This window comes from Pavona decussata, unplaced genomic scaffold (assembly GCF_977016875.1).
Source record: "Pavona decussata unplaced genomic scaffold, jaPavDecu1.1 SCAFFOLD_114, whole genome shotgun sequence".
NCBI lineage: Eukaryota > Metazoa > Cnidaria > Anthozoa > Scleractinia > Agariciidae > Pavona > Pavona decussata.
This window is the reverse complement of record NW_028145528.1, coordinates 998,849-1,023,813: the sequence shown is the minus strand read 5'-3', so window position 1 is coordinate 1,023,813 and position 24,965 is coordinate 998,849. Positions and strand designations below refer to the sequence as shown.

Here is a 24,965-nt window from a genome sequence, read left to right as displayed (position 1 = left end):
GTTCTGTTAGACACAAATGGCGTAATCACATCGTATCTAGATTATGCACATATTTTGTCTGTTTTCTCGGAAACAGAGGAAGTCAAGTTGCACACTGCACTCTTCACGCTCATTTGCATCTTCCTGTTTTCAAACAGACTAAACTCACTCACCCGTTTCGTTGTTACTCTAGGAAGCTCATAACCGTATTTAAGAAACTTTTAACAACGTCAAATTGTGTAATTAGTTCTAACTTTACTTTCACGTTGCGAAAGTAACCATATGTGATAATTTAGTTGAGTTTCATTATTAAACAAACTTTGTTTTTCGCTCTGCAGATTTTGCGTAGTGTGCTATCTTGTCAACGTCAATGCCTATACGGATACAAAGGTAATTTAAAAAAGGAAAATAAACAATCACTCTTTCGTTTTTAATGTTTTTGAACATTTTTAGGCATTGGCCACCCATTGGTAAATTTGGCTGCGTCTTACTTTGTGTGGCCTTTGATTCGGCATCATGATCAACTGGGTTGGATTCCTTCTGTATTGAGTCGGAATACAATAAAACTCTGCCCGCAAAACAACAACCGTTGCTAAAATTTCTGTAAACTTGAATTTCATCCCCCTTTGTGTATCCTTTTCATATTTTGCAAAAATAACTTAAATTAATTACTAACTGTCATGGCCTGGTCCCTTCTCATTAACCTATCGTGATCTACGTCTATAATTTCTACTAACGGCGAATATTGAAAACAACAGATCACGCTGTAGTTGTTCAAAAGCCGGATAACTTTATCCGCTGGATAAGGCACTATTCAGGGTCTAAAATATACTTCACGTTAAACGTTGTCCAAGGTGTTAGTACACTCCCAAACTTAACTGTTGTTAGAGTGTGCATATTCGCTTGTACAAGAGGAAATACTGAAATCTTTGCACAGATTGAAACTGTCGGATAGTGACTTATCCACAGGATAAAGTTATCCGGCCTTTGAACAACTCGAGCCAGGTTATAGTTCTCTTGTGCATTCGATAAAATATTCATCAGCCTGATGCTGACTTACTTGTGCAGGGCCCAGTTGCTCGAAGCATCGTTAGCGCTAACCCGGGTTAAATACCATGACAACCTATAGGTTTTAATACCTCTTAACCAATGGTTAGCGCTAACCATGCTTCGAGCAACTCAGCCCTGGCCAAAAGATTTATTCCAGGTCCCGTTGTCCAAAGAAACGCTAAGGTAGCGCCAACCAGGATAAGTAGACTGTATCACTGCTGAATTAAATCTGGTTAAAAGTTCAGGCAGCAATTTGGGTTTCTTGTAGATCACGCTCATTCAGTCATTCATTGTGGCTTTGTCTTCCTTTATTTTCTGTAGAGTAAGAAGGCTGGGCCATACCCCCATGGAGACGTTTTTCAACAAGAGAAACTTAATAGTAATCTGCTCGTAATCCTTCGCTACCGTTTACCATTGCCCAGTCAGCGGCCAGTTACCGGCTCAGCTTTCGCTGAATAACTGCACCCTGATCTCTCTTGTTAAATCTATTTTTATTTTTCATTTGACAGGTCAGCACGCTTTAAATAAACAGGACATCAAACTTCGCAAAAGAAAGTCAGTTCTACAAGATTATGGTAAGCTCGCAGAATTGTTTCACTTCTGTAGGCTGATGCAACGAAAAGCTCCACTAGATATCTGCGTCTAATTCTAAATCAAAAGCAATAAATGCACTGCAAAAATCAAACAGAAATTTAAAGGCTGCATATGCAATCTATTTTGAGAAACGTTGAAATCAAAGAAAACTCCAAAATTATGGTTCCTGAGATTATATTATGACGTATTTCGCCATGGAAATAGACTGCTACTTGAAAAAAAAAATTTTAGTTAGAATAGATTATCACCAGGTTATTGTATCCTTCTATCAGGAGAAAGAGAAACTACGAACTTAATTTGTTTCGTGGTGTCAACAGTCAGTCACTAGTTTGTCAAAAAATGAAACTCCTGATCATCAAAAAAGCAACGAGGCGTGGATTCAATTCTCTAAGAAACAACGACGTGATCTGAGGTGGCCGAAGTTTAGTTTCGGAATCAATATACAAATTTCTTATCATTTCGTATCAACATTTTTCTTTCTTTATGAATGCATTTCAGGCTGCTCTAGCCCGTCATCAAGTCCAGCTGGAGAGTGGATTCCCTCAGAGGTCGAAGTCACCTTTGGGCAAAATGTAAACACCAGTGGTTGGTATATGAATGCAACATGGCCTTCTATGAAAGGTACGTAATTGAATACCAAAGGGTTCTTTTTTTTTTTTTGCTTTATTTTTATTTTTCTCACGCGACATTGCTGAAGTAGATGGAGAAATGCCGGAGATAAAAAGCCCGTAATAGTAGTAGCGGGTCTATGCAGGGGGAAAACGCTCCCTTCCTGCACTCCCAGATCCCTCCTTTTATGATTAAAAAAGATAACGCCTAAAACTCGTTTGAACTTATTTTTCATGAAAATAGGGATATACTGGGTCACCATCTTAATGAAACAAAGGCTCTTGCGTCATACTAAAATGACCAAATAATACTCCACGTTTACTTCCAATGAGGATCGCACCATGGAAAAGATCTATTGACAAAACTGGTTCAAACTCAACATAGTTCAGTGTAGAAACGTTATTTTAATTGGAAGTTTGGATCGAACCGTTGCCGGGATGTTGTATCGATCCTCCAAAATGCACGTGTTAATTTTTGGGTTCAAATAAAGTTCTGCAGAATTGATTTCTGCCTTTTTTTTTCTTTAAATCACGATTCCTTTCGAAACCCTTATCTCTGGTGAACTTAGGTCGGTCCAGTCAGTTGAAAGAAAAGATGATATTTTGCCATCGTTAAAAATTAGGGTAAATGAAATGTATGGTGGAAGGCCGGCAGAGGCCACAATACTCTCTCATGCATGTACTTGACATTTAACAACATAAAAACAACATGACACAAAAATAAAAATATCTTAAGGCCATATAAGAATAAAAAGAAATCAAATGATGGCCAAGATGGATGGGTTGCAGGCTGTCAATTGGGACAACATTTTCATTTTACTGGAACAATAGCTAAAGGCGGATTACAGTTTGCTGTTCCTTTAATAAATTCATTTGAAATCTTTGTTGTGATGTTGTACGAACGTTTTGAACACACAGTTAGCCAAAGAACATAAAATATTCATGATGCAATAAAAAGATGCTATGTCGTCAGTGGGGGTGAAGGGTAAAAGATGAGGGTAATTTTAATGATTATTCGTGAACGTTTCCCCAAAATGGGCATCAGGCTTGATGATTCAATAATGGGAAAGTTACCTGTCAACCTTGTCTATTTATTATTATTATTATTATTATTATTATTATTATTATTATTATTATGCGTAGTAAAACTATCTGTATGCACATCATCAGAAAGCATAGCGTAACCTGTGAGCCAAGCGAAACTTAAAATAGCATGTGAATAAATCAATAAAATATATATAAATATATATTAAAGTCATAGTCTAGATGTCTGAAAGTCTAAAACTCATACAAATAACTATTCATGGCTGGTCTATCAATCTTGGTATAATATAACATTATCATGTTACTACTTTGAAAGTTCTTGTTCAGCGTCGCCGATAAAACCGCCTTCTGCATTCTCTCTAAGACTTGAGTAGTCTTTCGCCCAACCAGCCGGATCGCACACTAATCTCTGTCTCTTTCGACCAGCCGCCTAGCACATCCATGATATGATAATATTATACTGGTGCATCTTCGTATCCTCGTACCCTTATTATTATTATTATTATTATTATTTTTTGTATTATCAACTATTACTTTGATATCCAAACTCCCTGAAACTCCCACCCCATCTCGTAACGTCAAATCCATCGAGTCTACGGCGACTTGGAAGGTGTATTGTATGTCCCAAACCGTTCTTTTGATGTCCGTTAAGTGTACCGATGACGTCACATTACAAGAGAATTACGTAAATTTGTTCTTCACAGGCACCGCCTTGGATCCGCCATATTGGATTTCCCGCTATCTTCCAAAACGCCAAAAAAAAAAAAAAAAAAAAAAAAAAAACAGAAAAAAAAAAGAATTATAAGGTGTAAATATGCAAAATTAATTTATATAAAGTTACAATTTTTCATTAGAAGAAAAATATTCAAATTTGGGAAAAAATTGCTGTCAAAAACGAGTTGCCGTGGAAAAATCAAGTCATGTGAGCAATTATTATAGCCAATTATTGCCAGATAAAGTTAAGGAAAAGTCACAGACTTTGTCAATGTTTGCTTTTATATTAAAAACTGAATATGAATATTAAAAGTCAGCGCGTATTCCTTAATCCCCAACTCAGGCTGATACGGGTTAGGAACCACTCTGCAGTAATCTCATACGCTGTTTACGATATCTTTTAGATCCTCAGGGGAACTGGAATGGGATTCTTATTGGTCTAAGCGTCGAAGATATCCTGATCGCTCCAGTTTACTGCTTTGTGCTGCCAAAAGTAAGGTCACACTAGTTGCGTTCTTTCTCTTTTTCTACAGTTGTCCCACAAAGGACATTCCAATAGTTTGTAATCGGAACTTAATTTTGCCCAAATTTTGGTAGTGTGATGCCCCTCACAATATAGGCTGATAGGGTCAAAAGTGCCCTATGTGATGAAAATAGAGAAAGTTTGTAAAGTTTAGGGTCGGTTATGTAATAAGAAAGATAAAATGTTTAACAAGCAATTACGACGGAAACTGAGACCATCACCTCGAGCCTCCAATTACTGGTTCAGAGGATCCGATCGTCATAGGCTAAGTCACACGTTTGAATCCGGTCGGGATCGGGGCTCAAATGTTTTTTATGTCCCCATGCTGGACACATGCTAAATTATTCAACGATTAATCCCTTATTTATTATTATTATTATTATTATTATTATTATTATTTTATTTTTTTTTTGGGGGGGGGGTGGGGGGGGGTGTTGGAAAGCGTGCAAAAAACGCGAACGCGCGCTAAAATCGCCCCGCGAGAAGACGTGGGCGTGGCAGGCAAGTTTTGCGCATGCTCGCGGTTTTTGCTTGCTTTACTATCCTGAGCGGAAAACAAAGGACACTACTTGTAGTCTTATCCTAACTAGACTTAATTAATGTTATTATTAATCAAAGTTTCAGACTTTTGTCGTGCCTCGTTTTTGAAGCAATGTTTAAATATTGATATGTTGTTTCCCAAATGGAATATTGGCACAAACGAAACTATTCTTGACTCACTTCTGTTAATCAGTGATCCACCAAATTCTCAGTAGTTGTTACCCACTTCAAGGTGTGTTCTATGTTGACTGATTTCCATTTCATTTCCTTTCAGAATCAGACGTTTTTCACCGTCAACATCTCTGCATATAATTATCATTATCCGAATCCTGTTAATTTAAAGGTATAAATATTAATAGAAAAAGACCTTAACCACCTTTAACTCCCAGTTGTTCCATCCGTGTTACAGATAATCAGCCGGAATTATCCATAATAAAATTTGAACCTGCAAACGAATTACTATTTTCAAGACAGGAAAACGAAGTAACCAGGTCAAGGGTATAATGAATAACTGTGAGAGGTTCCTTGAAGTCCTGGTCGTGTGCTTGCAAAATCCCTTAGCTCAGAAAAGACTGTGGTAATAGCTCTACTAGAATTTTGACAATGTAGTAACCTTAATTAATATGGCCGGATAAGGGGCGGGGGAATTAGGAAGCTCAGAAAGGATGCTTAATTTCGACCGGAAAGCGAAAGTAAACCCAAGATAGTGAGAAAGTAAGACGCGAACAATAAGGTGTGGATAATTTCAAAGAATACTATTGATTGTCAGTCATGACTATAGACTTCAATCAATAAAAGCAAGTGACACACTCAGACAGCAAACCAACGGCCTGGCCAGTACCTTAAGCATGCGTACAGCCATATCATTCGGGCAGTTGCAGCCATAGACAGCTGTTTCGGACTTGTTGGGCCTCATCAGCATGGCACAGCCGTCGGGCACCGAACGACCAAAAGGCCGTGTACCAGGTACCCTTTACTGCCGAGGCGAAAGTAAAACACGTACCCTTTAAGCAACAGCTCCACAGCAAACATGTGGTAGCTGTTAGCTGGGAACTACACGGCAGTTCTTCCAGACTCAAAAACCACACGAAAGAGGTTGCATGGATTTGGGCATGTTAAGGGACACGTTAAGGGTTTTTATAACCAGATTCGTTCTTTTAGATTTTGAATCATGTCTCAATACCCATATCTTACTTCTTACCCAGCATAATATTACTACAGTGTAAATAATTACCATACTATCGAGTTTTTTCTCCATTAGATTGAATTTGAAACTCGTCCGAGTTCCTCTTGGAAACTGGACATGGCCACAAGAAATGGTCCTTCTGATTATTATGATATTGAAGAATTATACTGAATATGCTCTTCTCTCTTTTTGTTACGGTTTCCAAGGTTATTGGCCTCCCTTACACTAATGCCGTGTCAAAAATACCAACATATTATCCAGGTATCTGTTACTTTTGTGAGCTGTCTTCAAATATTGTAGAAAGGTGCCTTCTTTTGCTATTGCGTATGCATTCTGTGCATCTCGGGATGTCCCGAGAAACTTGGGTTTCCCGTGAGCAGTGCCTACTAATATTTTTCTAGGTTTATAGACCTTATTCCAAAATGGTTTCTATTATAATATTCTTTTGTTCGCATTCAAATTAGCCCTTCTTGCCTCGTTCAAGATAAGATATTCTTTTGATATTTGAGCTTCAGAACGAGGTAAGAAGGGCTAATTTGAATACCAACAAAAGAATATTAAAATGGTAGCCATTTTGGAATAAGGCTTATTACTATGCGGTAAAAGCAGATCTTTGCAAGCGTTATTGTTGTAGAAAAATTGGGGTAACTGTATATTTCTCAGGGATAATTGAGGTTCAAAAAACGCGATATATCGCATTTTATTTTAAAGCTTTTAGAATAATTATTGCGTAATTATCTCTAAAAAATGCGAGGTAACCGCCAATTTTCTGTTAAAATTCCAATAGCGGCTAAGCCTATGTTACTCTGCTTTTCCCTCATAATTATAAGCTGTGCAAAATACTCTATAAGGAGGCGCCGTTCTTAGTAATTATTTTTATGAGAAATCAGCCCATCAAAACTGAAATTAAAATAACCTGACGAATTGGACGTCACTTCGCGGTGTCACGACTTGGTCTCCCCGGGAAAGCGACGGCTGAGTAACCAATGCAAAACTTCTGTACTACTGACATACTTTCTACGCGGCGCGGGTGTATTATGAGAGTTCGTGGTTTTTGTACTGTTTGTGAAATGATGAAAGGTTAGAAAAATTGTATCTGATCATGGAGGCAAACAATAAACATAACTCTTTTGTTAGGCAATACTTGAAGGCTAGTTCTGACGTCAAAGCGGTTCCTATGCCAACACTGGCTCCTCCCCGATATAGAATAGCATAAATGTCTATTTTGATTGTTTAACATACAGAGGATGTTAAGTGAAGAGGGAGGTAGAGGAGGGGGCGTTTGTGTAGTTAACTGAAATACGGTATACTATTTCTGTTTTTGTTTTCATTGTCATTTTATTATTTCTTTTATTCATTACTCGGATATAGATTATTGTAAGCTGGAAAATCCCTGCGAGAATGGCGCCACTTGTGTCAGCTCTGTTCGTGCATACAGCTGTCAGTGTCCTGAGAACTACAGTGGAAAAAATTGCGACAAAGAAGGTATAATTCAATACTGCATAAGCTGTCTCCCTAGGATAACCTCGCGCGCGCACTGACGATGCGAGCTTTGGTAATGTGTAATGTCTTGTAAAGTCAACCATACTGCTCAAATTACAGCCCTGAAGAACAAACAGAAAAGCATCTTAAAGATTGATTTTATAAGCTGAAATATTGCTGTTCATATCTTGTAAAATTCAACCAAGTGGTTCGTAGTTCGTAGTTCGTAGTTCGAGAACACAGTTTTGTTGTTGATAATTGCATTTTGGGGGATGCCATATGATAAGTGATAACCCTACAAGAAATATAATTACAAGATTGGAGTAATTGATCTATTGATTTATATAACTTATAACTGGTTTGTGTTGAGATATTCTGATTGGTTCCTTAACCATTTTAGGCCTGATTCATAATTCAGAATTCTAGCGCTATGTACTTTTGTGGGGCCCATAGTTCGGAGCCTTATCATCAAGAGAGGATCATATAAGATCGATATCCTTTCCTCCCACATAAAAACTGTAAAAAATAAAATTATCATACACGCCTTTGTTGTTCACGCACTTGAGTTTCTGCTTTTCCATGAGCAATTTACATCATGGAAACTTACATATGACATTCAAACGTGCGAATAAAAATGCCTCTCTATGCGTAATTTAAGGCCTGAGTCATACTGTATACATTATTTTCCACCGGACACATACTATTCATAGACGCAACTATATATCTCATATAATTAACCTAAATTGATGTTTTTGTCCTTTTTTTTTTCACTGATTCAGTTACCATGAAAACTAAAACTCCTTCAAGTATACCAGAACATCCAGAAGGTAAGATCAGTGATCACATACTAGGGATTTTAAGAAATCACGACGGCAACGCCAACGAAAACGTCGCTTGAAAATATAAGTTCGCGTTACTTTTGTCCTACTTCGCGATTATTCCAATTCGTTCAACTTGTACAATCTGGCCAAACTATCCAGTAACATCAATATCATTAATGTTTATTTTTTCTTTGTCCTTTGTTGCCTACTGTTTTAGTTACCACGAAACCTAAAACTCCTTCAAGCACAACAGAACATCCAGAAGGTAGCCGAGATTCTTGAAATGTCCTATTTGTTGTTAAATCAGTTCGTATCATCGATGCTAACCTCGTGGAGCTTTCCCTGTTTTGGTAGAAGGGGACGGGTGTTTTAAAAACCAACCGAGATATTGAGCCATAACGGGTTGTGATCTTGATTTTCCTTTACCCCTGTGCGCGGTTTGAATGAAACGGGAATGAATACGGCTGGTGAAATATTTGTTCTTCTCTGGTGTTCGCTTTTTTGTTTGTCTGTCTGTTTGTTTGTTTCTGTGTCTGTTTGAGAACTATGTCCTTCATTCTAAACAACCTGATAAAGATCGGTGATGTCATTAAGACACACGGCATCGTAATATATCATTTCATTGGTTTACTTTTAACGAAATAATTACTCCTCTATTTTTAATTGACGCAGTTCCTTCTGCACCTACCAAACTGCCAAGTACAGATCGTCATACAGCAGGTAAATAAGGGTGCGTTCGATTGACCCTATTCCGGGATAGGAATCCACACAATGATGACAAGAAATCCCACCAAAGAGGTTTTGGAGTTACTGGAGTACAAAATTGCTCTTAAATTATCATGTGCCAGCGAAACTTTGCAGAAATGTCTTCCCAAATTTACTTCAAAGATAAATCTAGCAGCTCTTCTGCTTCTTCTTATTCCGAAATACACTCAATCGAACTCGACCTCGAGACATTCAAGCAAACAGTGTACTTAAATGTACTGTGGGGTTTAATAAAGAAGTTGAAAATAGCATTCTTTCTCACTAATTTAAAACCGATGGTAAAACAAACGAACCAATCCAGAAAGGTTCCTGTTAATTTATGAAATTTGGTAAGCATTTTTTACCGAATGCCCTCTGCTCAGGCACAGCCTACCTAAATCACCAACACAGTTAATTCGCGTCGGCATGGAGTGTGTTTGTTGGGCAGAGGAGGAAATAAGTCAAGATTGCTTTTGTGATTTCCAGTGTTATAGCCTGATCAGAATCGGCTTTGGCTTGGGGCATTTTCCAAAGATAGCGTTTTCAGGATTTAAAAGGAATTCAGTTTGGCTAAATGTATCGCGGTCGACCGTGCCTTAAAGTATGTCCACGTTTTTTTTTTCCAGGAGAACCACCTTCTTTAACAAATACAAAGTAGCCAACAGGGAAGTATTTCGATTGTAAAAAGGGGATCTGCGATAGAACTAAACCACTGAAGAAACGTTGTTTCGTTTTACTTGTAACTTTTCTGTATGACTAGAATGACCCTAGCTCATTATAAGCTCATTACATTTAACCCTTGCGAAACTCGCGAAGTTTGGTCTAAATATTTCGTTTCATTATTTCAATAATCGGTCTGAAACTAAATTTTAACAAAAATCCTCTGAGAAATCTGGCTATTCATGTTTGATGTCATGTCCCAATTTGAGCAGCGATAAATTTTCATTTTGGCTTTCTCTACCTAGATTCTACTCACGGAATTGCCGGCTATGTGGCCATGTCGATTGGAATCGTGGTCGGACTAGTATTGGTTATTGTTCCATTAGTTTGGTGCTGGAGACGAAAGCCGAGACTCAGAAAACCCTTGTTTTCAGGTTTGTTTTCTCTTGCCTGCATCAAGAATTTTGGTATGATATGGTATGGTGTGATGCGCTGTGGCGTGGTATGGTTGCATGGGTTGTCATGTTATTGCTCAATAAAGAGGACACCGTTGTAATGAAATTAGAATCCCCCTGTAGGGGTTCGGCACTTAATCGGCAGGCACCTCATTATTATGGACAGATTTCTTGTCTCTGACCCAATTCATTTCCCCTAATGTCACAGATTCAATGCTTTTGTAAATAAGAACATCCTCCTCCTGCTCATGAAGTCAGAAAAAGTCCAGGTATAAGGCTGTATGTGTTTTGATTGTGTTAATAACAAAATGGTCGAATCTGATTGGTTATTACAAGCACCTTTTAATTGGGCAGGTCAAATCGGACAGCTAAACAGCCAATGACAATTAAGCACTAAATTTTACTAGCCAATGAAAATCAAGAAAAATCTTTATTGAGCAGGTTGCCCACGTTCAGCTTGAAAACAAAAAATGTATGACTTTTATTCAGATGTTTTCTTTAGCTTTTGACAACCGTTTTAGTACTATTGACTGAGAGAGTCTTGAAATGAAAGAAAACGATACAGTTGTCGAAGCTGACAATACGATAAATCGAGCGGGCAAGCGAACTGTCCTAATAGAAACAACCATGGAAACAAACAAACTACCAGCACCAGACGATTCCAAGTTTTTTCTCAGTTCAAACGCTCTAATTCAAGAAACCTTCAATCAGGAAGAAAATAAAAACAAATAGAAGAACAGCAACATGGATGAGAGTTTGGTCATCCTTGGCAAAGGCGCGAAACATAGATGTCAACATGGAAACAATGGCGCCCGCAACTTTGGACGAGGTTTTGCAAAAATCTTACGTAGAAGTAAGAAAACAAGATGGCTCCTAATACGAACCGGACTCTCTTAAAGTCATACAAGCGGCCCTGGAGAGAAACTTATCCACACACCCAGTATCATAAATAGCAGGGAATTTGCATCCTGAAAGGCAGTGGTGAATGCAAAAGCCAAACAACTGAGAATGAACGATTACGGCAAATTGAAAGGGTTCAAAGGAGGGCCACAAGGTGGATCCTCAAACAACGTGTAGGCGTGATGTCATACAGAGACAGACTTTTAACTTTGAAACTTCTTCCTCTGACATTTGACCACGAACTCAAAGATCTTGGTTTTTTTTTACAAATGTCGGAAAGGTTTTACTGATCTTAATGTTCATGATTTTGTTTCTCCTGTTTCTCACGGCCGAACCAGACTAAGTAATCCTTATAACCTTAAAACTCCTGTATGTAAAACTAGCACTTTCAGGCCTTTTACTTTAATCGTATTGTTAAGCTCTGGAACTAAGTATATGTGTAAATTATCACCCCCTACCAGTTTTTCAACTACTGCTTCCTTCCGCAACTTTGCTACTGAGCACATGTTTCACCTTTTGCAAAATCACTTCGACATATTCTATCCCTGTACCTGGTCAATTGTACGATCCTGCTCCTGCCATCCCTAGATTTTTAGCGTCTTTTGGTTGATCGAGTTTTAATCATTATTTGTATCATGGGAGGTGCCTCGCATGGGTCCTCGCGTCCCGTTCGCACCTGCCCTTTTGACCTTATCACTTTAAATCACTTTGCACATATTTTTCATTTTATTCTGGCTGTTTAATTTATTGTATTTAACATGTGTGATGGTCAATAAAGCTGTTAGAGCCGAAATCGCGCCCAGTCGTACAACTCAGCCGAAGAACTGAGAGTCATATTGGTCCAGTGGCCTGTTAGGTGGCATCAGTGGAGTGGCTCTTACCAATGCAAACTTCATAAACTTGTCCGAGCTTTTCGGATATTCAAGGCCGCCAAGACCACTACGACGCTTACGTACAGGGCTTTGAAGTTGTGTGTATCCAGGTCGACGAAGGAGAAATGGCGAAATGCGTACGGTTCAACGATAACTCAGTCAACGTAGACCCGTGCTGGTGGCTTGACTGCCAAACACCGAAAAACACCGCAAGAGATGTGGGCCAGGGACGGTGGTCGAAGAAATCCTGTCAGACTCTTCGAAGAGTTTCTCAAAAGGCGACCCTTATAAATGCGAACCTCCAGGCCTTTCAGTACTTGGCAATAATTCAGCGCCCAAAAGTTTGTTAAGCCAAGTCCAGGATGGGTGAACACGAACTTGGCAGCATTGTGAAGAACCTTGCACAGACTCTACGCCTTGACGGAAAGCGGATTTCAAACCATGATGAGGGTAATCAGTTTAATGAGGAATCCTCTAGAAAATTACCAAGAACAAATAAAAATCTAATCATAGAAACAAGAAATGAAAAAATCTATACACAAAAGTTAAAAGTAGAATTAAAGGATCGTAAAATGGCTTTTGACAGTCCACGTTTAAAAGCAGTCAGTGGCTCTGCTTCCCTTATCGCAGGATCTAATCTGTTTCAGATTTCTGAACTAAAATTAATTGACGACCAGTGACCCTATTTTCTATTGGCAGTGGAGTTGCAGATATTGGCCGTTTCTATACTAGAGGATGCATTATCCGTCTGAACGAACTTGGGTAAATATTTGTTGTTCGTCTGGTTATTCGTCTCTAGTATAAAGACGGGCACAAGACGCATTATCCGTCTGGACGAATTATCTTCCGTTATTCGTCTTGAACGACGCACATGAATGACCATGAACGAACAATGCGATGAACTCGACTTCAGAGCTCTTTCCTTTTGCGCATGGCCTACCCTCTGTTGGGATTTTAATTTCTGTATGTAGATTCCTCGTCCGGTCGGGAGTGAAACAGAGATAGAGCTAACGGAAGATATTTTATTTATATCTTCAGTGTCTCGTGACTACAAAGCAAGGTCAATATCTAAATTCACCTGCATGTGAAATGTGTACAGCAAAGGAAAAAATCCTTTCTGTTAATGCATGCATAATGCATGTAGGAGACATCAATAAATCTTTTATAAGTAAAAATCATGATCATTTTACCGCATCACTCACTTTCCAGCCCTTGAACAGATATTGGGGGAGGGGAGAGAAAGGACAGATTTTTGCCATAACTTTTTTTTTTAACTTTTTGACCAATGAAGATATCATTTCTAATAATCAATCGGGTTTTTGCTCGTTACACTCATCTGTAACTGCCCTTCTGGAAGCTACGCATAATTGGGCCTTTAATATTGATCGTGGTAATGTTAATGCTGTGGTTTTCCTCGATTTAAAAAAAGACATTCGACACCGTTGACCATGATATCCTTTTATCTAAAATGAACCTTTATGGAATATACAAGGAACAGCTCTTGAATGGTTTAAGTCATATTTAACTAATCGTACACAACGATGTCTTGTTAATGGTTCTCTTTCTAGAATCTGCTCACTTAAATGTTGGGTACCGCACGGAACAATCCTTGGCCCCCTTTTATTTCTTTTTTATATTAATGACTTGCCAAACTGCCTAACTTCGTGCCAGCCTAGGATGTATGCCGATGACACCCACATCACTTATGCTGGCGTTGATGTGAATAAATCTGAATCACGATTTAGATAACCTATAAAACAAATGGCTTATTTCCAATAAACTTACTTTGAACACTGCTACAACTGAATTCATGCTAATTGGCTCCAGACAAAAATTGAGTACTTTGTCGAACCCACTTGAGCTCTCGATTAATAATGTTCCGATAGAACACGTTTCCTCTGTCAAATCGCTAGGAATATTTATTGATGAAAATCTACGGTGGCAAACACACATTGATAAATTATCTAAAAAGGTCGCTTCCGGAATAGGAGCAATAAAAAGAATTAGACCTTTTGTCCCTCCACCTACCCTTCATTATATATACAACGCACTAATTCAATCTCATTTCGATTATTGCAATCTTGTCTGGGGTAATTGTGGTAAAACATTTGACAGGCTACAGAGGCTTTAGAACCGTGCCGCTCGCGTTTTAAACCTTTCTAGCTATGATGCTGACGCTAACCGTTTAATTAAACAACTCGATTGGAAAGACTTGAGCACTCAATTCCAAATACAGAAAGCCATGATGGTATACAAGTCTTTAAATGGTCTTGTTCCTGAATATTTATCATCTAAATTTGTTAAACGAAATGAAACACGTTACTCCCTGAGGGACTCTGTTAACAAACTATTTGTCCCGTTTCCGCGAACTAATTTCATGAAAAACAGCTTTACTTATAGCGGAGCCGTTCTCTGGAACAGCCTGCCCTGCCGGTGATGTGAGAGAAGCCAAATCTCTTAGTTATTTCAAAAGATTAGTTAATGTTTATTTTTAATGTTAGAGTACTAGTATACAAGGCATTCATGAAAAACAGGTTTTAGTTAGATCAGTTGTAGTTAGGTTTTGAATTTTGTTTAGGATAGTTAGGTTATTTCTAATTTTTATACTCCTGGTGGACTTTACCGTGTTCAAATAAAGATTTATTGATTGATTGATTATTGAAGCGCAAACGAGCTAGCTCCTTCGACATGCCGGGGCGCCTCGTATTTGCCGCACAAGCAAATAAATAGCGACTGGCTACAATTGTCAGTAGTTTCCGTTATAGAAATTTGGGTCGCGTTTGAAATCGGGGAGATGAAGGCTCCATTTCGCAACAATCTTACTGTTTATCCCACTCTTTTCCAGTCCATCCTATTGCCATTCATCTCACACTACAAATAGCGAACCTATGATGATCTCGAATTATTTTCATTAGTGTTCTCTTTTAACGTTTTTTTTTTTGTTTTAATTTTAGATTCAAGTTATGGACTGGTGGGCAGTCACACCTGACGTTTTTTTTGTTTTCATCTTGTCAAGACAGTTATTTTTAATTTTTTGCATTGTTTGTGTTAAGGCCATCATGGATTCCTTGTTTTTCGTGTATTTCAGTTTCTTACAATTGTACTGCAACACCAGCTTAACTCTCTGATTCTTATCGATACTATATTAGTTAATGCGTTGTACATTGTCAAACGCAAACTGTATTACTAATAAAAAAAACGCGTACAAACAATGGAGAAGCCAAGAAAACAATCGATGAGGTCAATTGAGAGAGGATAAGAATTCTCGTTCAACTGTGGAAAACAAGCAAGTGTGTATCGTGTTGAAATTTTGATGGTGTTGAAAAGTTGTTCATTTCATAGTACAGTTCAACAGTCTGCCAGTGTATTGACCCGATTAGCGAGGAAATGGAAGCAAACGACCTATCATCGTCTACGATCGGGCTATCATTGTTTTCACCTGTGATGCAAAGTGTTTATTGCCTTAACATTTCGCTAAACTGAGACAGAGTCTGTCTATACATTCTTGGCCCAGAAAAGATTGAGGACAAACAGTACAACTGTAGCCGCAGCTTTTTTCAGAATTTTATCCTTGCTGAGACCTGTTTCAAAATTCTAAATTAGTTATCCAGGCTATTTACACAAGGAGGCCATACTCTTATCAAGAAACACTACAGATCACTGTATGGAAAAGCGTGCATCTCTTTGAATCTTGGAAATACCTGGCTAAGTGCTTCATTAAATTCACTGCAGCATATTTTCTTGAATTAATGGTTACGCTGATTAGGTTAATTCCTTTTTCATGCTAAGTTAAACTTACTTAACCTAAAATACTAACGTACCATAGTAAGTGTTGTTCCCTACATGTGGCTTGTACTGTTTCTCTATCTCTAGTGTTGGAGTTTCTCTGATTTTGTGTGAGAATGTATTAAAATAAAAGTGAATATACAGTAGACGTGACAACGCAGCAAGAGAACTCAGGGGTTCACAGACCTATTGACCTATTCTAGTATCGTACAACCTCGTTCCCAGGGCTTTTCCCTTGTAAATTGAGAAAATTCCTGGGAACTAGGTTGCATACTGTAGTGCTATTTTCCCACTGATCGTTGGACCTAGTAAGGAAATGGGAGACCGCACGAGGCAAAGAATAGCGGGAATCGAACTCACGACCTCCGAGTTTGACCAGCGTTGCTCTAGCGATTGAGCTACGAGGTCAGAAGGGAGCAAGGCGTGGGTGATCATGGTGGCTATACGACTACTATAGTTCAAGAAATTATCATAAAATTCAAATTTGCTCTTATCGCCTCGTAGCGATAACCAAAAAGAAAAAAAAAAAGAATGAAAAAAAATTGAAATTCTACAAACTTCCCTCCCTGACCTGCATTTAGCAACTTTCAAATTTCTCAATTTTCCATCACTTAGTGAATCTCGTCCAAACGCGCGGCTTTTCATAAAAAAAATACAAACTACTAAAATATACAAGAACGCCGTCACATCTACCGATAATGTCAGTTTTTCTCCCTTGAACAATCCTGCCCTAACAAATTTACAGCAATTTACAGAAAGTACGGTGTAGTTGTCCTGGGAGGTATAACCCGGTCACAGTCCGGTACTGCTTTGAAAAGCTTGGGTTCCCTGGTATCGGCATCAGAGAAAGCCAGTATGGAAGCAATGTTTCCACAGCGGTAACAATAGTTAGGAGCTGACCAAACAGTTACCAAAGTCTCGTCAAACATGTACTTGTATCCTTCGTGGACTAGCTGGTGCGCTCGGCATATCAACTTCAAATTGTTGATGTGAACAAACTGGGAAAACAAACAAAAATAACGTTGATGTTCTTGGCAATAAATTTTCGCAAGATATGCATCTTTAAACCAGCAAATTGAATTCATGCCATTCAAATGACTCTAATCAGTGACTTCTTCTGGTACGTGGTAAGTAAAGCTATGTTTGTTCTTAACCCCCTCAACCTTGTGGAAATTCCAACTTCTATCATCCTTATAAAAAATTTGGCTTTTGGAGAAACCCCCCCCCCCCCCGGAATTTCCCGCTAACCTCCCGCGGGTTGAGTGTGGATATTTTTCTTATTCAAGATAGATTCAGGCACAATAATAGTAATATTATAATTATAGTGGTCAAACCAGGAGACAAAATACAATGTTGATATCAATAACAAATAAATAATCTTATCAAAAACTAGATCATCGTATAATGCAATTCGAGGGTTTTGATTGGCTTAGCTGCCATGGTATATGAGCCATTATACCATACCCAAGAAGTAGCGACCATAAATTGTTTTCTGGTTGCTCTTGAAAAGGAAATCAGCAAGGCCTACCAATATTTCTTGATTGTTTTTAATAAAACAATTATTCCACTTGCGCTTGTTAGATATGAGCTGATTATAGCCAACTCGGCGCTACGCACCTCATTGGCTATCTATCATCTCATATCTAATGCGCACGCGTGGAATAATTGTTAAATAGTCCATCGATGGATATAAATAAATTGTCATGTACTATCCATGTTAACTCAAATTGACTGCTTAAATTACATACATGATTGAGTACATCTGCAGTTCAAAGTATATGAATTTCATATAATCACTTGCATCGTTGGGTAAACGAATTTGCAGCTCCCAGTTGGCTTGTCATAGCACAGTAATGTTCGCAGAGCATTGCACTGGCACATCACAGACATTATGGGTTGGAATCCCACTCAAAACTGAATTTTATTTTTCAATCTTTCTTTTTATAACTAAGTTGCATACATAACTTTAATGGTCTGTCACTTATTAAGGACTGAACATGGTGGACAAGGTGAAGGGGATGAATAAGAAGGTAAGCACTGGACAAACTTGAAACATAATGATTACAATAACTCTCATACATGCAATGCAATGTACATGTCTCTTCAACTTATGAAAAGGCAAAGCTTAATGGAAAGGCTTAAACATTTGCTTGCTTAATTACCACCCATGACAATTAACAGTACAACTCAAACCACAGCTTGTTTTACCTCATTAGTAACTTTGGCCCCAAACAGCCATCCTGCTCCGCGAGGGCTGATGGCCCAGGTGTCAACATCCTCTGGGTCAGACCATACTAGATGTACACAATGTTAAGGACACCAACAAAAACCTAACAGACCAATAGTTTTGAGCAGAACTGTACATTGCATATCTGCAAATACTTTGCTAGAAAGAAATAAGGATTATTCTTTTGTGCTAGCAAGGGTCACACTTACTGGTTCCAGCCTGGAGAAAAGAGAGAGCTAAATAATACATTAGTCTCTGCTACAGAAACCTTTACAAGTTTTCAGCTGTTGGAAAGAGATCTCGTCGGAAGATCTTAAATAACGTAAGTGGTGCCTGGGAGCAACCAAGCCAAACCTATGATTACTTAGAATATACACCACAGGGCAATGTAAAACGTCCTCAGTAACATCTAAAATAACAGGTCATCTGTGGTCACAGTAACAAAGGATATCACAAAAGGCTCCTTTGTGAGGAATTTCCATGTTGCGATCTATTGTTCGAATCTGAAAGAAACCGAGAGGTTTATTAAGACTAGGGTCTTGATAGACTGTAAGACATAAAATAACAGACATGAAAACAACATTTCTTGCTTTATTTGACTGCTGTTTAAATGTAAACTTCCCAACACTGATGGATTGAAATACTTCCTCCACAAAGTTAGTCTTAGAGTTTCATGAGATCATTTCCCACCCTGCATGGTAAGCCTCAACCAGACATGAAGAAAAGAAATACTCTAGCAATTCCAGCAAATCAAAGCATGATGAAACTGTGCCTCCTAATTATTCATCAAGTGCATAGACCCTTTGCATAAATGGCGCCCAAATTTGAATAACAATACTTGATACATCCTAAGCCTAGTGTTTATGTTTCCAGACAAAGGATTTTTTACATGAATATGAGGCTTAGGATGTATAAAGTATTGTTATTCAAATTTGGGTGCCATTTATGCAAAGGGTCTATTCAGTGGCTTACTTTACCAAAATCTGTTACTGTACTGATCATGTCCCTTATCTTATCTTATAAGGGGAGGGGGGGGTGGCTGGGGAGGCGGGTGCATGACATTTCACAGACTTACACTACTCCTTGCCCCTCAAAACTATTGCAATCACTTTTAATGACACCAAAAAGCTTATCTTTATAACAAGCTTTCCACTGTTGATCTTACTGATAGTTTGTATCAGAACAACAGTTTTTAGGTAATTCACTCTCTTTTTATATCAGTTTGTTAAGGTCGTGCATTTAGTAATTTTACCCTTGTTGTTATGTACAATAGGCCCTTCTTAAAAATGGCGGCTGAAAATTCAAATAAGTTAAAATTAAAAACATATACCAGCACTAGAAAGAGCACTTTTACTTTAATAGTAACCCTGCAAAGTTTCAGCATATCAGGTGTAATATCAGCTGAGAAGATGTAAGTTGAAAATGAAAAATTTACAGACGTTTGTATGACTGGGGGTATGACGTATACCCCCAGTCATAAAAACGTCTGTAAATTTGTCAAATTTCATCTTACATTTTCAAGCTGATATAACACCAAATATGCTGAAACTTCGCGAGGTTACTGAAGTAAAGGTGCTCTTTCCAGTGCTGGTATCAGTTTTTCATTCAGTTCAATTTTAACTCATTCAAATCTGTTGCCACCATTTTGGAGAAGGGTCTATTGATCATCAGTATGTTAGTTGTGCTATGAAAGTAACACTACATTAAAAGTCTGGAAACTGAGATATGAAAACTGACCATCACTAAGGAAGAGTTGCACAAGCAATCTTACAGCTTGATTACATGTACAACTGATGTCATTGCCGCTGACTGTGAAATTGGTAATAGATGTCTGTCAATTTAAAAAAATCCTGCATTCCTGATTGTGTGGTACTGAACGCTCACTGCCTTCTTTCCTGTTATGCTATTATATTTGTGAAAGGGAGAACTGTTCTGAATTTGTTGATGTCATCAACAAACGGAGAAATGTCTGAAAACAGCACTGACTACAATAAACTGCATTACAGGATCAAGGTTTGTATAGAAACGTTTTAGATAGCACTAATCAACATCTCTGTCTTTGCACAAAAGTTTACATGCATGTTACCCACATTTTTCTGTGCCTGACTATGTATACTACAATAGGCACTGGTATGTCTAAATATTGACAGAAGTCTACTGTAAAGTGCATTAAGGATGGAAATCAACCGCAATGTAAGGTTTGCTAGCTTATCTTTGAGCTTGGAGCACTGTTGGTCTACCAAGTATTCATTGACTGGATTGTAGTGTGTATAAATAACAAATTTATCACCTGGTCAAGGGTTCTGATATCTGGTGATAGCCCACCATGAATGCACAGAATCTGTCCATCAATAACCTGAAAAGGAAGTTTGCAGATTGAAGTCTTCTCTTACAGTGATGAACCAGTGACAAAATTTTTATTTTACAGAAAGCTTGATTATGAGGGTACAAAATACTGTGCATGTATGTTTGGAGAATAGGAAATGAAAAGGCTTTAAACCTTGACAAGATTGTAAATTTCAATTGAGCCTCAACACAACATTTACTATTAAAGCAAAGTGGATCATTAACATGCCTGTTGAATCAACCATAGGCAGCCATCATCAAGAACAGGAGAAGCAGTTGCTTTGGGACATGATAATAAATTATGAGAAATTCTACATATAACTACAACATTTGGCTACAACTGGTTCACTTAAGCTTAGTACTTACACATACAAGAACAGTTGGCAAGAAATACTCAACTGTAGTAAATTGCTACACATGCCTTTTTACAACACAGGAACTGTGAACTTCACGATCCAACTAATGAATGCATCTTTGACTGCTGTCAATCATTATTATATCATATAATTGACCACACTGCATGAATGTGACCTACAGAGTAATATTATTGACCATATTGGACTAAACCTCTGAATCGTTTTGTTTTGAGACTTGGCTATGATACATGTAATACTATTATTGATTACAGTGACAAAATGTCACTGTTTGTGTGTTATCAAAAAGCCATGTAGCAAACCCACAAGTCAGACTTACAGCTGCAACAGTTAAGAGATCAAACACTTTGCAGCAATATCTCCAAGCATTGGCATTTCCATACTTTGCCTGACATTCATCTGTTAAAATACAACAAAATAAACTATGAAAATCCAGTGAAGCTGATACTCTGCAAACAGGAATCAAAGAGCCCATCAAGATCCAGTGCCAAGCTCTTGTAAATACATGTAACATGCTGGCGCAGTTATGAACTCCCCACCTTTACATCATGGTATTCTGTCGCATGATGACTGAGCCATCAAGCCTCACATCACTGAAATCTTTTGTCATCTTTTGTTATGTTATTTAACAATAATATTATCCTGTGAGGCTGAGTTGGCTAAAATCAGGGCATATTCAGCAAGATTGAGCAGGATAATTGTCTTATTTTTCATCATTTTGGTAACAAAGCAGAATATTGCAGCAATGCTGGAAATGATCTTTCTTTTGCCATTTTTCTCCCCAACACACGAAATTATGCGTACCACAGGATACCTGTTGACTGTGGGCAACTAAGATTCAGCGCACCATGACCATATTTGGGCAGTGTTTTAGTGTGTTGAAGAATAATATTTATTCTATTAATTTGCTCAACTAAAAGAATGACATTGATTAACTGTAAGTGGTTTTTGACAAGCAATTTGCACTCTGCAGTGATGTCCGCTCTCCCGCTTTTTTGCCTCGTCTCCCACTCTCCTGCTTTGGAACAGAAATCTCCCACTTTTTACCTCCACTCTAAATATTGAATACTGAGGTCCTCCTTTTTTGTTTGTGTCATACTCCCACTCGGTTAGATCGAAAGCGGATTGTGGCTTTCTTTTTTCCGTTTAACGTTGAAATGATTGTGTATGCCCCCCCCCCTCCCCCACTGAAACCCAAAATATAGTCTTGATGGGACAACCCTTGCAGGCTCTTCGCTGTTGCTTACACGGTTATGCTGGCTTTCCCTGAAGATTTGTAGAAGTCTCCCGCCTTTTGTATTCCGGGGGTTAGCAATTGTATGACTCTGTGAAGCTTTCAATGACCAATATCTCTTATTTGGGCACAAAATAATAACTTCTCAAAGTCTCCAATCCAAGCTGTGTTTGCAAAGAGATTTATGTGATTTACATGGTTTAACTTTTGAAAAGTTGAAAAAAGCCATAAACTTGAGTCATGTCTATTTTCGTGATTCCCTCTAAGGAAAGTACTGCGATCAGGCCATCTACAATAATATTATCACATAAACAAGTTAAAATGAACAAACCTAGAAAATACTAAACATGTAAACCTAGCTGTATCAAAGGTGCTTTACTGAGTTCTGTTTTTTGCGAAACTTTGGTGTTAGTGAGAACAAAACATGACCTGTAACACCAATTATAGTGAAAGTCTTGAAAGAACCTTGATGTTACGGGTCAGATTGACAGTTGCAGGGGCACTATTTTTTACAATATTATTGGATGAGGAGCTCAATGTAACAATTGTGTCTAAAAACATCACAAGAGCCCTTCTGGTAATAAAGGATCGTACACATACATTGTTTAATATGGTCTACTGGAAATACAAAGTATGAAACAATAATTTCTACACACATAAGACTTACTTCAGATAAAACCCTTACTTGGCTGTTAATGAAAATAATCTGGTGAAAGTTTCCAGGCTGACGTAGCCTCTGTCCACAAAGTCACCCTGAAAATAAATTTCGCATTAAGGATGGCACCTACTTTTGTTGGGATGGTCTGAGATGCTCGGGTTTCTTAAGGGCAGTGCTTCAGTCTCACAATTTACAATTCTTAGACCAAGTTGAACTTTGGAATGAACACGAACGTCGGCTACACTGATCAATGAATGAACATTTGCATCCTCGACTCCAGAGCTCTTTCCTTTTGCGCATGGCTGACCCTCTGTTGGGATTTTAATTTCTGTACGTAGATTCCACGTCCGGTCGGTAGTAAAGCAGAGATAGAGCTAACGGAAGATATTTTATTTATATCTTCAGAGTCTCGTGACTATGAACGCAACGCCAATATCTAAATTCACCTGTGAAATGTGTACAAGGAAAACATCCTTTCTGTTTAGAACAGATATTGGGGGAGGGGAGGGGAGAGAAAGGACAGATTTTTGCTAAACCAGAAATTTGATTATCATGTGCAGTGAAATCACCATGAGTGCGTCCTGGGAAAGACTAAAATACAACAGAAGACTATTTCGAATTCTTCCTAAGTTTTCTAGAAAGGACCATGGCGGAATGGATGAAATTTGTAAACATTTTTAACCCCTTGACCCTCGCACTCGGGCAAGGCAAGATAGCATAGCGATCACTGACGATTTCCGAGCTACGTAGCTTGTCGTCACTGAACGAAATCAATTCAAAAACGCAAGTTTAAGGAAAATAAATACAGTACTGTCAAAAATACTGTGAAATCTCCGTCTTTCCTTTAGAATTATATGGTTCCAATTTATAATGCTTGACTGACTCACCCACTCCCCCCACTCCTCCAGGGAACAGGTGTCAATTTGCCGATTGCATCAGGTTTCCCGCCAGCCCTAGCCTCCCACGCAGTCGTTTTTAGGGGACTCGTATTACCTCCTCCCCACAATACGAGCCCGCGGTGCATGCGTTCATGTTGTCAACAAAACATTGCACTGAATTTTAAATAACTTAGGACAAAAGGAAAACACTAGACTGGATCATACACTAGACAGTTCATCAGATCGTGTTATAGGCTGGCTTGGTACAAACAACTTAAAGGAAATGTTTCCCTCACATGAAGTTTGGCTGCTGACTGTGCTGTTTTGTGCCATTGGTGGGATAATCACAGTGCTGTTTGTAAAGATGTGGGAAAATAACGGAGCGGCAGAAGTAAGAGAGAACAGAGTGCCACAGGAACACGACGAGAGGTTGGGTTAAGAAAGTGAGTAAAACTGCCCAATATTTCTTCACGTAAAAATCGGAGACGATAATCTTTTCTTGATAATTCTTTCTGTTTGTCGCTTCCTCTGGTTCCTTTTTTTACTTCAAAATGTACTGATGGTAGCAATCTGAGGTACCCTCTTTTTGTTCCAATACGTGCTATCCCACTAGCCTGGAAAACGCTCAGCCGATTCATTGCTTTTACTCGCGCTCGCGTGTAATTTTTCTTTCTTTCTCAGCTCATTTTGCAAAAGAGAACAAGTCCCCTAGCCCAATTTCTTGTTCACAATATCGAACTTTATTATCATTATTTATCGAACAATATCGAACAATATCGAACAATATCGAACTTTATTATTATTATTATCATTATTATTATTATCATTATTATTATTATTATTATTATTATTATTATTATTATTATTATTATTATTATTATTATTATTATTATTAATGTCAATTGTTCGTAGACAATACTTCATCCACGACTTTGGACAAACTGTAATTTCCCTTCCCTCCGCGCGTCGCGTCTCCTCGCGGGAGGCAATTTCGCGCGCGTGCGCGTTATTCGCTCGCTTTTCCATTCCCAAGAAAAATTAAGGACTGCTCGTAGTCTAAGAACGGCACTTGCCAACTCGTAAATACCTCTTACTAACCGAGTTCGAGGTCCACACATATATGTTATTTACCGGGCGTTTTTTCCCATACGGACCGACCTAGACCGGTAAATAACTTTTTTTTTTTTCTGTTTGTTTCCTTTTTTTTCGCTGGGACGTTTGTAAGAGTGAAAGTTTAAGGCTGGAGGAGGAAAGTGGTAGCAAAATCCTATGAAACAAATGTAAATGGGG

At 38.3% G+C, this 24,965-nt stretch overlaps 2 protein-coding genes and 2 pseudogenes across 9 annotated transcripts in view; 3 read left to right on the top strand and 1 right to left on the bottom strand.

Moving 5' to 3' along the window:
* Window positions 1-24,965, top strand: part of LOC146470040 (uncharacterized) — a 50,803-nt gene that overhangs the window by 2,331 nt on the left and 23,507 nt on the right. For 2 of the 8 annotated variants that reach the window (XR_014867032.1, XM_085122145.1), the window contains exons 2-13: window positions 318-369; window positions 1,539-1,604; window positions 2,122-2,244; window positions 4,394-4,482; window positions 5,327-5,395; window positions 6,445-6,499; window positions 7,610-7,723; window positions 8,500-8,547; window positions 8,759-8,806; window positions 9,214-9,261; window positions 10,251-10,379; window positions 15,127-15,182. Coding sequence is in view for 5 of the 8 variants with exons in the window: in XM_085122145.1 (XP_084978271.1) it covers window positions 318-369; window positions 1,539-1,604; window positions 2,122-2,244; window positions 4,394-4,482; window positions 5,327-5,395; window positions 6,445-6,499; window positions 7,610-7,723; window positions 8,500-8,547; window positions 8,759-8,806; window positions 9,214-9,261; window positions 10,251-10,379; window positions 15,127-15,161 (876 nt within the window). In the remaining 3 variants the exon portion in view is untranslated. The other 6 variants (XR_014867031.1, XR_014867030.1, XM_085122148.1 and 3 more) reach the window with 6 other exon arrangements.
* Window positions 10,387-12,540, top strand: LOC146470044 (uncharacterized; annotated as a pseudogene).
* Window positions 11,570-14,913, top strand: LOC146470043 (uncharacterized; annotated as a pseudogene).
* LOC146470041 (serine/threonine-protein phosphatase 6 catalytic subunit-like) overlaps window positions 15,602-24,965 on the bottom strand; it is a 26,326-nt gene continuing 16,962 nt past the window's right edge. Inside the window, exons 2-6 of the mRNA XM_085122153.1 lie at window positions 21,225-21,304; window positions 20,476-20,541; window positions 18,637-18,688; window positions 18,167-18,258; window positions 15,602-16,956 (exon numbers count right to left, since the gene is read on the bottom strand). Coding sequence (XP_084978279.1) covers window positions 16,708-16,956; window positions 18,167-18,258; window positions 18,637-18,667 — 372 coding nt within the window. The 5' untranslated portion in view covers window positions 18,668-18,688; window positions 20,476-20,541; window positions 21,225-21,304 and the 3' untranslated portion in view covers window positions 15,602-16,707. The remainder of the gene's footprint in view (window positions 16,957-18,166; window positions 18,259-18,636; window positions 18,689-20,475; window positions 20,542-21,224; window positions 21,305-24,965) is intronic.